Source organism: Chlamydotis macqueenii, chromosome 7, assembly GCF_036417535.1.
Source record: "Chlamydotis macqueenii isolate bChlMac1 chromosome 7, bChlMac1.mat, whole genome shotgun sequence".
Classification (NCBI taxonomy): domain Eukaryota; kingdom Metazoa; phylum Chordata; class Aves; order Otidiformes; family Otididae; genus Chlamydotis; species Chlamydotis macqueenii.
Genome location: NC_141562.1, coordinates 22815648 through 22833055, shown reverse-complemented (window position 1 = coordinate 22833055; position 17408 = coordinate 22815648). Strand labels below are relative to the sequence as shown.

At 39.2% G+C, this 17408-nt stretch overlaps 2 protein-coding genes across 9 annotated transcripts in view; one reads left to right on the top strand and one right to left on the bottom strand.

Annotated features, from left to right (window-relative positions):
• The window catches only part of MARCHF5 (membrane associated ring-CH-type finger 5), a 40847-nt gene extending 37325 nt beyond the window's left edge, over window positions 1-3522 (top strand). For both annotated transcript variants that reach the window (XM_086752420.1, XM_086752418.1), the window contains one exon: window positions 1794-3522. In XM_086752420.1, coding sequence (XP_086608546.1) covers window positions 1794-1841 — 48 coding nt within the window. In that variant the 3' untranslated portion in view covers window positions 1842-3522. The remainder of the gene's footprint in view (window positions 1-1793) is intronic.
• A 9669-nt stretch (window positions 3523-13191) lies between these two features.
• Window positions 13192-17408, bottom strand: part of IDE (insulin degrading enzyme) — a 68276-nt gene continuing 64059 nt past the window's right edge. For all 7 annotated transcript variants that reach the window (XM_086751835.1, XM_086751838.1, XM_086751834.1 and 4 more), the window contains 2 exons: window positions 17044-17111; window positions 13192-15858 (listed from right to left, as the gene is read on the bottom strand). In XM_086751835.1, coding sequence (XP_086607961.1) covers window positions 15763-15858; window positions 17044-17111 — 164 coding nt within the window. In that variant the 3' untranslated portion in view covers window positions 13192-15762. The remainder of the gene's footprint in view (window positions 15859-17043; window positions 17112-17408) is intronic.

The window sequence follows — 17408 nt, the reverse complement described above, 5'->3', positions numbered from 1 at the left end:
TTAGCTGTTACTTGCTTCTGGTAAGGATGGGTTTGAGACTAATCTGCTCTATTGAACAAGCTTCATGCACTCTTTTTTTTTTTTTTTCCCTGGCAGCTACAATACTTTTATTTTAAAATCCTCTATCTATAGTGGTGCATTATAAGGCTCTGACACCAAAGTGCAGACAGACAACTTTACAGAGGCCAGGTTAGCCTCAGACTCTGCAAAATAATAAAAGATAGAAATGAGAGCCTTGTGGCAGGATTCTGGAACCATATCAACTGCTTGGCAGAAAAGAGACACCGATTTCATATCATGTCTAGGACAAGACCATCCCTCCTTATCTCAGCTGTAGTTGCAGTGTAAGCTTAGAGCAGATGCTGGAATTCTAAAATTCTGCATTATCTGAAAGCAGATCCAGGCCCTTCGCAGGTAAAATGCTAGGACTTGCCAGCACTTTGTTTTATTTTTCCTGCTTCTGTTGCTCCTGCTAGTAGTTGCAGTTGTGCTGAAAAGTTACTTTTAAAGGTCAGAGATAAAGATAGTTGGATATGGATTTGCAATCCTGAACACATGCAGTATTCGAGATGATCTGATCTCATATTCTGGTTCAGTCTTTTTATAGTTAATCTCCCCATTTTCCAACTGTGTAGGAATTGTAGATTTTGGCTAATCCTTCTCCTATGCCTCTGGTGGTTGGAGCTTTTTCCATTGACAGCAGTTCATCAGTACAGCTAAACAAAATCACTGTAAGCTGTCAAACAGAAGACAAATGAGAGCTTACAAAATAGAATACTCGCTGAACTGAGACAAAACTTCCAGTGCGACAATGATGATGGCGGGGGAGCAGAGACTATCTAGTTATAATTGCCAATTTAGCAACAGCTGAGCCTGTACTTAGCTGAATTGGTACTTCTGCTAAATTCAGGATGTTTTTGTCCTGTGCTAAGCCTTGACGTTAGCAGACACAATGCAAATGCAGTGTTCCAGGGATAACTCCTCTCAGAAAACAGCAGGTGGTGGTTAGTGTGAGGACTGAATCCTAGGGGAAGATTGCTTTTTTCCCTCATGTGGGCACCTGCTGTTAAACTTAGATTTTTTTAAATCTGCCTGCAAGCATCAAGGTGATGAGCATGCACTCTTTTTTTTTCAGTAGATGTTTGTAATTGTTCTCAGTTCCAGCCTTCATCTTTTTTTTCTAAGCCCAAAATATAAATTCACTTTTCTTTTTGTTTAAAACTTTTGTATCATGCTTTTGAAGTCCTGTCTAGATAACAGCTTATCTTCGGATTGTACCCCATAAAACCTGAATTCTGTTTTATCAAATTGTAAATATGCCTTCTTCTATCAAGGGTAGGTGACTTGTGGGAGATAATTACTGTTTAGCTTGTTGATTTGCTGTCTCATCAAAAGATGTTTCGAGTTAATGAACAGCCTATAAAAGAATATATAAAAATATGCAAGAACCATTTGTCTGAAATAAATTTTGCTCCAGTGCAGTAAAGTGCAGACAAGAATGCAGTAACAAAACAAATGCACTTGCCCTTTTAAATGAAAAACAGTGTCTCAGGGGGATTTATATGACAGCAATAACTCTCATAATCTAAAAATAGTAATCAACTATAATATTAGGCATAGGAAGTCCAAGTGAAAAAGAGCATGCTTAGTGTGTTGATGATGTTTGTGTACAACATGCATACCTAAACCAGAAAGATAATACAGAATCCTGAAATTTAACTTAGATTATTAATTACAAGAACAGGGGATGGCAAGAAACTGAAGTAAGAAATCTTTTCTCCTTTCATGTACAGGTATACTGCTATCCATTGTGGGAGAGGAACCTTCTAACAGCCTTCTGACCTGCACTGTATGCAGGAGGAACTGTGTCTCTTCTCTAAGCTGACAGTTATTCTGCTCCCATAAATAGCTTGCTAGGAATTATGCCAAAGAAAAATAAAATTGGGGGGATGACACAAAAATAAGCTATCCAATACAGACAAGGGGAAAAAGGTGTCTTCAGCTGAAATTTGAAATGTTACAAACCAACATGCTGCATCCTAAAAGGCTTTGACACACCTATCATCAGCAAGAGTGTATTTTCCTTTCCCATCATAAATTCTCTAAGTCATGGCTGCAGGCCTTTCTTCTTTAATAATGGTAGAATGTTTGGTTTGCAGTTTGGAGATGGGGCAAATCATGGGCATTTACACTGCCTGTGGTCTAAGGCATAAATCTTTGAACCAGCTTTCACCAAAAATACGGTGCTTGAGCTCACGTGGTGGGTCGTGCTGGAAGGTATAGGGGTGGCAGCACCCATTCTGCTTGGAGCATGTGCGTGTCGGGCAGCCTTGTAGTCCAGCTTCAAAAGCAGCTGTTTGTGTGCAGATTTCATTCACGTATTTCTAAGTTACACGTGGGGTATATATATAACAGCTAACACTGTTAGTCATATATTGGTCTTACTGAAGTAACTGCTATTATTAAAATTGATGGAGACCTTAGAATAACAAGTCTGAATTTGCCAGTGAATGAAGATAGATGCTGGAACAACAGATTAATCTATTATTTTAAGACTGTGTGCAACATCAGATTAGACTTCTTGTAAGTCTGTTTAGGCCAAGGGCATGGATTAACCGAGGCAGTGTAATGGCTTGTGTGGTCCTTCCTGGCAGGAGTTGTTTCAGTTCCCCACTCCCAACTCCTGACAGTGGCCCAACAGCATGAGATGGGTGGCTGTGAAGGAGGATGGAGATACACACCTGCTTCTTTCAAAACAGCCATGAGAACGATGCAGTCATCTCCTAAATCTCACCCCTATTTGCCCACATGAATTCACCTTTTCCCTTGCTGCTAGATTTAGATAATTTATTACAGTTCTGTGTATGCGAATCTGACTTGTTCTCCATGAAAGGCTATAGCAGAGAGGGTCAGAAGAACAGAGCTTAGCAAGGAAGCTTTAGCTTTCTCAGTCTTGCTTTTTAATATGCAAGTAACATCACTTCAGACTTGCATCACGGTGGTTAGCAGGCATAACCAGCTCTAAGGCCATTCAAGCTGACAAATCTCTGACTCATCTCTCCTCTGTATTGGGGTGATACGCTTTCTGCATTAGCTGAGGTCTTTGAAATAAACTGACAGAGGAAAGACAAAAGGGAATTTAACAAAATGTCGTGATTAATTCAACAACATTTTAAATCACCAACTGCAATGTTACTCAACTTTGGTGAATGGGAAGTTAAATAATTAAAAATATTTCAAATCTCACAGAGCAATTATTCAACTGAAAGCTCAACAGTTCGGATCAATCTTCAGAGGGGTGTTATTTCTAATGGACAGGACTTCTCTCAAGCCAAGAACATGCATTATCTCTGCAATGTTCTTTTCAAGCTTACAGCTCTGGAGAGCACAATTTATTCATCTGTCAGATTTCATGCACTTCTTGTCAGGGTATCATTTATATTGTATTTCTCCAAACCAGAAAAAAATATTTTTAGAACAAGAGAGCAAATAGAATAAAGCCTTTAAATACAAATCAGCTGATTCAGAGTCCCTTCTCCATTTTCTCTCTCTCTCCCTCAACCGCATTGCCTTGTATTTACCCTTAAGTTAAACCAGTCAGATGAGCTTTTGCTCTCTGTGACAGAATTACAGAAAACACGATAAGCAGTTTATCCTTTCCATGTGCAAACCAGGCATCTCTTTCAAGCAGATGTATTAGTGTGCCACCACAGCCAGGTGCAGCCCAGGGATACTCACCCAGCAGTAAGCCTGACTGGGGAAAAGGAAGCTCCTGCTGCAAGGCAAGGAACAGAGAAAGGGACAGACAATTTCTGTATTGCTGGTAATTCTGTTCTTCATTTACTCTGCAAAGTATACAGTTAATGAGTTACCCACTGCTACCAAAGCAGTTACTTTTCTTTTGCTCTGTAATGAAAATTCATATTGCTCTTCTTTTCCCAGCACTCATAAGCCTGCACAAACCTATGCATACACAGAGTTCCTCCAGCCTAGGAAGTCTAGAGACAAGAGGAGACTATTAGTACAAACTTTTGGAAGGCTAATGTACAGGATCCTTTCTGTTCCAGGATATGTCAGCGTTAATTTACAGAACTCTGCAAGGAAATGTTTTCTCCTTCTCCACTCCCACCTGACACAGAAGGCTGTTAGTGCCACCAGGTCGCCTGGTATTTCCTTTAATAAGAAAGATCGTGTTTCCAATTGTTACTTGTCAAACTTTAAACACCATGCTATGTGGCCTGCAATGAGTAACTACGGAAGATTTCTTCTGCAATACTCTTGGTCACTTAATGAGAAATTGTAGCAGGTCTCTGACAGTTTCAAAGTTTGAAGCAGGGAATTGAAAGTTAGGTGGTCGGGAGGACTTCAGATTAGTGGTTGAGGTGGTGGCTTTTGTGACTTGTATGAACAATCTTCCCAAACACCTTGAAAATTTGAAGGTTGAAGCAGCTCAGTTATGATGTGATGAAAGTGAACTGGAATTTCCCAAGGGTTTTTTTTTGTGTGTGTAAGAAGGGCATGATGTTAAGAGCATAAACGGGCCTTAGCACCTTACTGCTACCTGCAGTGCTGTATAGCTGGACCTGAAAGCAGAAACTCTGTCCTCCAGAGCTCTCAGTGACTTCCCTGCTTAGCCTATTCTACTCAAAAGCAAAAGATAAAATGTGGATTCAGCAGCAGCTGTAGTGAATGAAGGACAACAAGGCTGGAGACTGAACAGTCATTGAGAAAAATGCGTATGAGATTGTGGACACTGATCTGTGACAGGCTGGGAGCTGCAGAACAGCTCAGGGTGTGAGGGGCAGTGGATCACAGACTGGATGAAGGAGGCAAGTGACAGATGGGGGAGGAGATGAGGACTGAGACCTCCAGGGGAGAAGGATGTGGATCCAAAGACAGGGGAAGGAGGGAATGGTTAGGGAGAAGACACAGAGGTCTGTCACAATCAGAGGCTGGAGCAGAGTGTGTGCTTCAACTCCTCTGCTGCTCTGGAGCTCCTGGAAATGCCAGTGATTGGGGCTTATCGCACAGACACACACGTCCTCACCGCTGGCACATCCAGCACGTGACAGATCCTGTGGCTCTTGATAACACGTGTCCGTGTCTCTAAGGTTACACATAATGAAAGCTGCTCCCCTCACCTTCCAGTTTCCCTTTTCTTTTGTTTGAACACTTGGCAATTACAGCCCCAGGTCTGCGGCACCAGCACTTTACTGCCAAGTCCCCTCATGATGCCAAATGCAAGGAAATATCAGAACCACGGTGGCCTACGCAACCTTATTTCTGCCCTCTTTTGTGAAAGGATCTGTCTGCGATGTGACCATTCTGTCTTTACCCAGCCCCCTGCATGCCACTCTTTAAAACTTGCTTCGAAGGCAAAATTGCTGCTATTTTCCTTAGTTTCCCTGTGGTGCCTGTTGCTACAGGGCCAAGCACTCCACAAGTAAAACCTTCCCCTGGGCTGTATGGGGAGCGAGCAGCACCGGTGGCCTGTAGTGCCGAGGAATGTAGGTAATCTGACGCCTGATGCCCTGGTATATGTATTTTTCCTCGGAATAACGGGCACTGGGCCAGTGTCACACTGAATGCACGACAAAGCCACAGCTCCACTTGCTGTGCTCGACGCTGCTGCAAATTAACTCCCTCTTAATTCATGGGCACCCCACCCCACATTCCCCCTCATTTAAAAAGAAAATAAAAAAATAAAAAAAAAAGTCGGCTGTGAGGTAAAACGCAGCCTGCGGAGCCCCGGCTGCCCAGCTGTCCGCCTGTAGCCACGAGCCGTCGGCCGCCATCTTGCCCCGCCTATCTCCACCTCACGCGGCAGCGGGGCAGGCGGCGGCTCCCCACCCCGGCCAGCCGGACACATTACCACCGCCCCGCCATTCTCTATCACCGAACCGAGGCCTTTCTTCACCCCCAAGCCAGCCCGGCGCCCGCCCACACCCCGGCACAGGCCAGGTCTCTCTCACCGCCTGACGGCCCCGCAGCTCGGCGGCACCTCCCCGCGGCCGCGCACCGTCCGGCCGCGCCCCCTCCGGGTGAGGGGTCGGCAAATGGCGGAGGAGAAGAGGCAGCCCCGCGGCCGACGGCCGGCTTGGAAAGCCCTCGGCAGGCAGGACAGGGTACGTAACAAGAGGCGAAACTGGAGGAGATAAAGATTTCACGAGGCCTTGCTCCTTATAAAATACACATCTGGACAATTTTAGCCATTTAAAAGTGATTTATTTTCTCCGAATAAGCATTTAAAAGTCTCTTTATGTTTTTATCTGTAGCATAGTACAAACAATTTTCCTCAGCAGAACGAAGAAAATAATTTTCATGCACAAAGATGAGACACACGGCTCTTCACATTGTTATAGGGAGTAAATGTTGTATCGTATAGCACCAAGAAGAATTTTAATTACAGTGTGAAGGAAAGATACCACAAAAGCTTCTTGTTTCATGGTGAATCATTTAAGCTGACATTTTTAGTCTGAAATGTATGCTATTTTCCAAGCAATGAAAATTAAATTTTACATGAAAAAAATTAACTATACCTGTTTTAAAAACTTGACACTTTCTACAAATTAAGCTATGACATTTGACTTCTCTTGCATACCAAATGTTCTTTAAATTTTGAAACAGATAAGAAAACCTAAAAAACAAAAACCAAAAACTGACACTTTTTTTTTTTTTAAATAAATTCTTCCTTTCCTGGTCTTCCCTTACCCCAGCCTGGTCAAAAAGTAGGAAGTATTTACTGAACGTGCATGACTGCATCAAGAACCTGAACGTTCCCTCTGCAAATTAAGTATATGATGTTACTTTTAAATTTATCACTGTAACAATGACACTAAAGAGTTCAACATTTATGGTCAATTAAGTGACTTCTACTTGACTTTCCAGGTCAAAAAAATATTTTGGTAAGTGCCAGCTCTAAAGATTCAGCAAGGGACGAAAAAAAACCCCACCAAACCCAGAATTTAAGGTCTTTCACTCTCTTGCATCACCGTAACTGAAACAACCAGTTCTGTTGTGTTGTTCGTGCCAAATATGAGGGACTAGATGTCACAGGTAATTTCAAATACATGTGCATAGCTGTTACCTGGAGACACAGGTAACTGGTTGCAAATAGTACTAATTAGTGCACTATAAATACTGCAAAAGAGGAGATATAATTAAAACTTCCTTTAATATTAAATTGAACCAAAGGAAAGACCTCTTGAGTATAGAAGTTGTAGATGCCGCATCCCCAGAAGCGTTCAAGGCCAGGCTGGATGGGGCTTTGAGTGACCTAGCCTAGTGAAGGCATCCCTGCCCAGAGCAGGGGGGTTGGAATGAGATGATCTTTAAGGTTCCTTCCTACCCAAACCATTCGATGATTAATTTGATATAGCTGCTGCTCTATCAAAGACCAGAACTTTACTGTCTACCCAAGGCATCCAAGATTGCAAGGGCAATGAAGACAGGATCGCTCTCTTCTCCTGATACCTTGTCATAGTTGAGCCCCACTCAGGACCAAGCTACACAGTCTCTCACTCGCTCGCCCCAACTCTCCAGCAGGACAGGGAGGAGAATTGGTAAAGAAAAGAAGGCAAAATTGATAGGTTGAGGGGAAAAAAAAAAGTTTTAAGAGAATAACAGAAGAAAACAACAGATGGAAAACAGACAAACAAATGAGAAGAAAGAGAAAATACTGAAGCATGTAATTGACAGTACAATAGCTCACAGCAGATCCTGATGCCTGGCTTCCTCCCAGGCAGCAGGAGACTCCCCTCAACACCCTCCTCACTTCCACACTAAGCGTGATGTCACATGGGATGGAACAGCCCTTTGGCCAATTTGGGTAAACTGTCCCAGCTGTTGGCCAATTAGTAACCTATCCCAGCTGTGTCCCCCAGCCACAGGTGCCACCAGCTCCAGTTCCTTTCCCAGCTCAGGTGAAAATGAACTCTATTCTAGCCAGAACCAGGAGGTACCTTTAGCCATTCATACTTTGAGAACCAGGAAGAGACATTACAAATTCAGCTTTTCATATCAAAGAGCTGCTGTTGGTCTGTGGATGGTAGTACCATCCATTCACATTACAGCTCTCCAAATTGTGCAGTCTCCTGCAGTAGGAGTCTAGCAGGACTATGCACGTTGTTGCCGGAACATTTCTGGTTATCATGTATAAGGGCACCTCAGCATTTTCAATGAACCAGAAATTACCAACAGAATAAGTAAAACAGTTTAAGCTTACTGATTGTGCTAGCCCTTACAGTCGTCTTTAATCACCCACATAAATCTACACTGGGTTTTGATTTTGTGTTGCAGTTCATTTTCTGAACAATTACCTCTTCCTGAGCTGCTGAACAACCAGATATTTTAAATCTTTCCACACAGCTTGGGAAAGTGTATTATTTACTTCAGCATGAGAACAAGTGATAGATGAATTACATTGCAAATGCATACTTTACAAATTCAGGTATATATTATCTTGGAGTTTAAGTTATCTTTTTGCTTGCATGGTGTATGGTGATTTCTGGGAATAGCAAGGCAGCTTCCCTGGCATCTTTGTCAGAGATCTCCGTCACATCTCTAACACCATCACTAAACTGAAGCTCAGTCCAAGAAGATACAAAACTATAGGACTCTGTTTAATGTTCTTTCTGTACAAGGCTGAGACTCTAAATTTGGATCTCAAATTAAAGAACAAAAAAAAAAATCAATGTTACAAGACTTCCATGACTAATTAAGCTATTACAACATTATTTATTTTAAATGACTAGTCAGAATTTATGCCAAAACCATTGGAAGATATACATGTTTTATAATCTAGGGCTATCAGCATACTACAGGGCAACACATTTACTCCAGTTCTCAGGCCAGCTTAAGTATTTAGTTATTAATCTCCAAATTATCTCAACTGCCCTTTTTTTTGTCTGTTTACTAGAGAATATAGAGTTAATAAAATCAATGAGAGATTTTGCTACCTTTTGTTCTGCTGCTTTCAAAGCTCAAAAAAACTTAGGCTGTTAAGACACTGCAAGCTGTCCTGAAAATAAGGTCTTGTATTCACTCTTAATTACCCAATTCAACATTTAAAAAGCTTAGTATGTACCAGCAGCTACACAGTGCCACAGCTGTGCATTAGTAGTTCACAGACATAACACATGATCTCTTTTCACAGAAATTTATAATTTATACACAATGAAAGGATAGATAGACATGATTATCAGACAAGAAGTGCAAAATGGCATGCAACTAGTTGCTTTCCACTTATATGCATTATCTTCCATTTCAACATTATCTTTATTAAGTGGCTGACAGTGTGGGCAAGCACGCCAGCTCACTCTTACATTTTGTATACACTGAGTTTAATACAATCTTTTGTATTTTCACATTCATAACATCTTTAAACTAATGATTACTGACATTTAAATTCAAGTTAAAAATTCAAACTACAAGCATCCTTTTATATGCATTCTTCAAGTTACATAAAGCCTACAAGATATCCCACTCTTAAATATACCTACTTCCAGGAAAAGGCTGCATAAGGTACATTTTTATTAGATTATTCACAGCAATAAAATCATATTGTGCATACAACAGCAGATCAGTCTCCTGCTGCGGTTGAGTAGCACCTGTTTTCAAATTATTTCTGAAGCAGTTCTACTTGCTTGCATGTCCCACTTTGCTGAGCTTCAGCAGCAGTCCAGTATGGCTCTCCAGGCTTAGACATACTGTAGATGCCATCTTTGTATCATTTTATGGATAAAGCTTGCCATGATTAGAAGATAAGTTCTAATCAGAGCAAAAATATCCTAGAACACGCATGTAGCCCACACCCGGTGCGTGCCAGTGCTAAAGGGACACTGATGATGCTTCTGGCTGATGGGACAATGAGAGTTCTCTGGTCATCTCACCTTGGTCAGACAGCTGTGATGCAACGCGAGATGAACAGTGGACATCTCTGCCTTTGAAGATGACGCAGAGTATCAGAACTAAACAATCAGCTTGTGGAGATGCCAGATCCAGTTATACATACAGATTCCTGTGTGCCTAAAATACACTTAAAGCCGCAGAACTGTCACAATTACTTTGTCTTCCTACAATTTTATATGGAAATCAGTATTAATCAAATCTGTGAATGGGTGAATTATCTGCATAGATTTCTTTCAGATTCCTGAAGCTTCACCCTTAACACATATGTGCTAGTGAATGATACGGGTATCTCACGGTCGAAATGGAGAACTTCACTTGCAGTAAGTGGTCATAAGAAACAATTCCCCCCGCCCCCCTGCCTCCCCGCCCAGTACTGCAGAAGGCTTGGAACACACTAGTCTTAGCAGGCTAAAAGTTATTGTAATGACAAAAGATGAAGTGGGGAAATGTTGAACTGTTTGCAGCTTACTGCCTCCAGAGGACTGATGGGCCCTAATCTGTTGTGACCTTCCCTGGCTTTTGCAGACATGTGCAAATAATTATTTGGGTTGAAACCTGTCCTGCTAAACTTAATTCATTCCAAAGCAAGTTTGAAAGTTTAAAAAATACCAAGCAAAGTATTTTGAGCAGTACTGCTGTGAAACATTTACACGTTTCTGGTGTTTTAAACCAGTTCCAACATTGCCTTATCAAGAGCACCACTTTAATAGCTATACAGCAAATTTTTAAGATTCCTGTCCACTAAAAGGCATCACATCCAAAATTTAGATATTCAAAGTCCAGTCTCAGCTTTCACTAACATTTGTACACACCTCCATTTTCTACATTTGATATCACACAATACTGTTTTGCACATGCTCTGACATGACTCAGCTGTAACCATGTAAAATGCATTGCTACTGATCTCCTGCATCTCCCTGGAACTGACAAGCAGGTGTTCTTCTGTCTCTCTTGTCACAGGAGTTCATCCTGTACAACAGACTTCATAGAAAAAGCCTGTTCTATGGCACAATTCAGTGGTTAGTGCAAGTTATCAAAAAATGAACCTCGTTTCCACCTTCTGTTAGAATTTTCTTTAGCCTATTTTTCCCACTTCCAAGGAGGTTAGTAATGTAGGTTGGGAACCTCCTCGTTCCCTTCTGTTGAACCTGTTCTAATTTTGTAGAGTGAGCATTCACCACCAGAACATGTAGATGTGTGAGCCCACACGTACCATGGGACACCCAGCTCTGGGTGTGGGTGTAGGGGAGGGCTGGAAGCAGGTCCTGAGTTCCAGCTGCTGCTCCAGTGAAAAGTTTACATGTCTTTGTCAGTCACTAGAAAAGTACCACGATTTCTTGCTCCCCTTCTTGAAAGGGAAACCAAGCAGGCAATGAAAAGCTGTAATGGAAATCTGAAGCAGAAGGAAGCAGTCTAACACACAGTAAGGTGGTGGTGAAGCCTCAGAAAGATGCACGATTTAAACTTGGATGCCGCTCACTGGAGTTTCCCACTGGCTAAGCCTAGTCACTTCCTCGGTCCCTGCAACAGTAACCTGAAGTCCATTTGTATCTTCCCTCATCCATTGCACAAACACTCAATAAATTTAATTCACAATTTTGTGGTATATCACTAAAGAGGGAGTCCTAAAAGTTAACAGCAGCAAATGCTCAGCAGTGTGGTGTGTACATCCTTGCATGCTGCACTTTCAGTTAACAGCCTTGGGGTGGCTTAGAAATATTAATGTAAGAAGCCATAAATATTTTCAGTCTTAAATTGTTTAGATGCTTGAATTCAAATAAGTTGATTTAATTACGACATTTTTCATTCTGCTGGGCCTTTGGCATTAGTTTTTTTCCTTTGAATTGCAATTCAGATTTCACATACTGTTAGTGTTACATTCCATCAGCAGCACACACTGTAACTTATGAGTATGTTCTGTGAATGGTAAATAGACTCTGAAATGTTTCAAATAAAAGTGTTTCAGGATAATCTACATAGAGCAGCCTTCTTTTGATATTACATGAAAGGTACCTGAGTTTCTGATCTCTTCTGACTTTAAAACAGCACAGAAGTGCCTTGTATTGTGCAGCATCCAGCAACAATATTAAAAATTGACTTGAAAATAAAGTATTTCAGAGTTGGATTTGAATGTTAAATTAGGTATTGGCTCAAGGGAAGGACCCAGGTGTCACTGTAGATGATCATATCAGTTCAATGGTCAGATATTGAAAAAGATATGGAAAAAAACATAAGAAGAAAGGTGTAGAAGATAAAAATGTTTCATTTTACAGCAGACCTATAGCAAAAGCATACAAGTCAGTTAAATGGTAGAGAGAAGGTAGATTAAAATTCTGCTGATTTTATGTTTAAAAAATAGCTAGAAAATAATAAATGAAGTTTAAAAGGTGTGTAATGCTTTCTCCACACACTGTGATGTGGAACACATTATCAGTAAGGGCTGTTCAGGTCCAAGTGCTTAAATAGTATTCTGAAAAAGCTCAAACATTTTTTTTTTCATGGCTAACAGTAATAGTCAAAGTAAGTTTGCTTATGCTTGATTTTTTTGCATAAGACTGTAACGCCAAGGAGTCAAGATTTACAGCAATCTCTAACGATTGGGAGTGGAGAAAGAGAGCCCTGATGTTGGGGACAAATAATTTTCCAGGTGGATTCTAGGCCTTTTATGTCTCTGCTGAGAGTACCAACCACTCTTCCCATTGCAAAGGACAAAACCTGTCCTTTTAAAGTTCCTGTCAGATACTACTTCAAGCAGGCCCATTAGGACAGCAGAAGTGCCTGCTGACTTGTATCTTTATGCTGACAGAATTCAGAACTGACACAATTTACTAACAATCACACTTACTCCTAACCTTTTGAAATCTAATTTTTTGGTGTGCATAAATAAGTAAAATAACCAGGGAAAGTAATTTCTCAAAAGCAACACTGTAAATCTGCACTAGGCATGATTCAGTCTAGCTGCAGTGATGCTCTGAATTTACAATTTCAGATTTGATAATTAAAATTCTGTCTTCTGCAAGTATGTCTACTTTTATATTGTTTTCATACACTCAGAGAGCAACAGAGGTGACTCTACTTAATACCACATGGGGAGGTCCTCTGAAACTACCCTAAAAGTGACTGGGAGCATTTCTCCAGCAACGCTACTCAGCCTAACTAGTCCAAGCAACTGGATAGCAGAAAATCACAATTAACATATAGTAAAAAACATGCATAGACTGATAGATGTAACATTACCAGTATGCAAAAAGTTAAAATGAAACAAATTAAGAACTCCAAACGTTAAATTCAGCTTGTTTATTGTAAACAGAATAACTCTAGCACTCTGTCATACTGGCTGTGTCACATGCACCCAATTCCACATCAACTGCTTAAAATAGCACTTGCAAAAATTACAGTTATGTAATAATAATTTATGGTTTTCTTACATAAACTAATTATCAAGCACTAAAATTGAATTACAGTGTATTCTAGGTAGTTTTTTATTGCTTGTAGACACTGCAGCTTTGGATCCATTAAAATGAACCCATTAGTATGCCTGAGTTTATAAAAATTTACTGCTATATCAAACTCAGAAACTGTAAAATGCTGGAGAACACTTAAAAGCAACTAAGAGTTGCTGGAAAACTACATGGTTTTGCACATCCAGTCACAGAACTTAGAAATTTTATATTTTTTCCTCTGGAAAACATGATTTATGAGCTTATGTTAAATACACTGCTATTCCAATTTTTTTATATAGTTTGTTAAAATTAGAGTTGATAGTACTTCCATGAATATGTATCTATTTATTTTTACACACAATAGAAGCCATTTCATTTTCTTCACCGCAAGAGTGGTATGTTTAAATACTAAATCCCAAAATATATATTTTTATATGTCGTCAAAACTTTTCCTATATATAATACAAACACTTTTACTAAAGGAAAACTATAAACAGAAGTGAAATGCAAGAGGGTAAAAATCCCATTTTATGTGAAAGATCCATGAAAAACGTGGTGAACGGACATCTTTATTGTTTTTGCTTATACTATATTTGTTTTTTTTTCTCCTCAGGCTACAAAATAAGCTAGTGGCCTTCCTTGGCAACAGGTTACATCACAAACTATCACACTTATTAAAAAGATGTTGAAACATGTACGGTTAACCTTTAAAACAACTTTTAAATACACTGTATTTATTGTATTAGAAGAGACTCTCGGATGAAAACCATTTAAGGCCCTTACCCTGTTAATTTGGCTTCAGAGCCAGTGTAAGAAAGAACATTGATTCAATGACAACAACAGCCCTATCGAATACAGCAGGATTCTCACGTATGACAACACTTGTGTCACATTTGGGCCCTAGTTTCAGTTTCTCTTAATAAGAAGCAAACTCTCAGTAACAGCCCTGGATGGACAGATTTTGTATCTTCAGTGCTTTGCATTCTCTATGCTGTCTGAATAATTACAATCAATTTTATGCAGTAACCAGCTAGGAGAACTTAGCAAGACGCTCTCTTACTTTTTTTCTATTTGTTGGCTGTCTCAAGCACAAGACCACTCTGCAGAATTCAATTAACTTGGTGAAGATTAGACCCCATATATTGTTTTATCATTTTATTAAATTATTGAATACATATAGTATTTCAAAGTAATTCTTAATCCTTCTGGGTTTTGCGCAGCCTTCTTAGAAGAAGTAGGAACAAACATTTTGTGATGTAACCTGAACCACACCCTGTACTACAGCAGTACGGCTAACCCAGTACTGCACTGTCCCAAATGCCTTCCTGAAGGACAAGAAGGACCCACACAGATCAGAACAGCGACATATCTGATTCATTACAGGGCCCACATTTGACATTCACCTGTTCTTGAGTCAAGAACTAACGTGCTTAAAGTTATTTGCACTAATAAGTACTTTGCTGGATTGAGACCTAACGTAACAAGTGAGGCAAAATAGATCAAGTTCTCCATCAGTAGATGCATAACTGAAAACAAAAAATGACACCGAATAAACTATTTTGTATACCAAATGGAAACAATTCACAATAACATTGAAAAACTGAACAGGATGTTGACTGTATCAAGAGACTGGGACAACACTTTTGATAATAATAAAAAAAAAAAAGAGGTAATATTGAAGTGTTTCCAGCATTTTACAAGTTTTAATATAAAATGTCCCCAAATTTGTATAGAAAGATTAAAATCATGCCCGTATCTTCAGTTATTCTCATTAAGACAATTCTCTCACTTAGACTACTGTGTTGCAAATTTCCTTTTTTTTTTTATCCCCCCCCCCACTGGTCTTCATAAAACTTAAATAGAAAATATGTTGGTTGCATTAAGGATCAATTAAAAAAGTATCATTCAACATGCCACCTCAAAAAAATGTGAAAGTTGCTATTTTTAAGAAAAATTGTTGACCCCATCCCAAAAAGGACCTACTTTTCTTATCCCCTCCAGCCCCCAATAAGATCATTATTGGGATACTAAATGGTGTTTTTCAGGAGTAGGAAGGATACTTCAAGCAATTTTGTTTTCTCAGAGGGTTATTTTATCAAAGTAAAAATTTGAAGGGATATACTATTTAAAAAATATACTGCATCTACAAGTTTTTTATTATTATTGTTTCAGTTGATTTTGGTTTTCAACAGGTTGTCTGTAATATAAATGACACATGACCACAACTGATTTTTATATACTCTCTATCCCTAACACACAGCTAATGTCAAATGAACCACGAAGGAATTCAGGACTTTCATAATGGACAGAACCATTTACCCTAATGATCTTTAATAATTTTGTTCATCATGAAGTCCCCTGAAACCATGTCAGCACTCATCATTTGCATTTCTTCATCCAGTGGGGCTCTTCACAGTTTTGCAGCCATGAAATTGATATGTGGTTTCACCAGTGGAAAGAGTGGCAGACTGCGCTTGAATTCTGTCATATTTTCAATCACACTTGGCTGCAAAGAAGTGTACGCAATAAAAAGTCTGCTCAGTATCTTTAATCAGAAAAGTGAGAAATTCCTTGCTTTTCATTTTAACTTTTGCTACATCTACATATAAATACATCTTTCTTGCTCTCTTCTACAATATTAGTGATTCACTCTTCATTATTACAGGGTCTCCCAAAATATAGTATTATCTCTTATGAAATAAATGTTTTCATGTTTACCTTAGATAATTTAAAACAATAGCTCTAATGCCATAAATGCATTACTAATAATGGCAGGAACTTTAGTAAATGCAGAGCTTGTCTTTTCACTTACAAATTCTACTTCAGAAATCCCACCTATCCTTTGAGTGTCAGAGGTAAGATCATAAAAACAATAGCAATTCAATGAGCTACTATTTTTAGTTGCAGTAACAAGTAACTTTTTAATATTTCAGTCATAATGTCTAATATATCCAACATATAATTCATACAGAAATTTCCACCTATGGTGATTATTCCACCTATAAGGCCTGAGTAAGAACACAGATCTACTACTGCATTGAAAAAAGTTAATTATCTATTGGGACAAACATTACCATCCTTCTTCAAGAAGATTCATTTACGGTCCAGGAAGGGCCCAGCACTATCATAGCTAACCACACAGTGAAATCTGCAATTCTTGTATGAGTATTTATCAAATTACTTCTTCCACAGGTTACACATTGACAGGAATGTGCATTAATATTTTAAGCTTTAAGATAATGACCAGATAGTTGGTTTTGTTGTTGGTGGTTTGGGGTTAGTTTGTTTTGTTTTGTTTATTTTTAAACAAAGGTGATAAATTTGTTGATGCATATGCATGTTTCTTTGACACTTGGTACATATTATTGTCTGAAAGTACTGGTTGTATATGATGATAATCTGTATTTACTCCATAGTGCAGACACTCAGTGGAGTTTACTACTACTATTAGCTTTCATTTCAGTGGAACAAAAGGAACAAAGGTAACAGGACAGACTGTTAAAAAAAAAATCAGGAAAAATCCCTGTTGTTATTGAGGATGACAGTGCATATAGAAAAGAACTGAAACTTCAGCCTCACAAGAGCATGAATTTCAAGAAGTTTGTTTCTCCCTGTAAACTTATATTTAATTATATTAAACTTCCACATTAAGAATACAGCCTGGGATTTTTTGTGTATTGTTTCTTTTTACCTGTGGTAGTGGTGGTGCTGGTGCCAGGTTCACATCATTTTGGCATGGAAATTCTCCAACAACCGGGCCTATTTAACATCACCAAAAATTAATTCAGTACCATAATTTAATCAGTACCTTTTACATAATAAACTGTTTTCTCTTGCAAGACAGGTATCTATATAAAGCACAGGTTATTAATTCTAAACTATCTCTAAAAAAAGATTTTCTGAATATTTTGCTTTTATACTCCATGGCTGTCTTCAGAAATACAAACAGCTTAATTCATGATTTGACTTGAGAACATGTGCTGAGGCAGTGGCTTTTATTCATTTTACTTACGTATAAAAGAGACTGTAAAAATAAAAATTGCTAATCTGCTGATC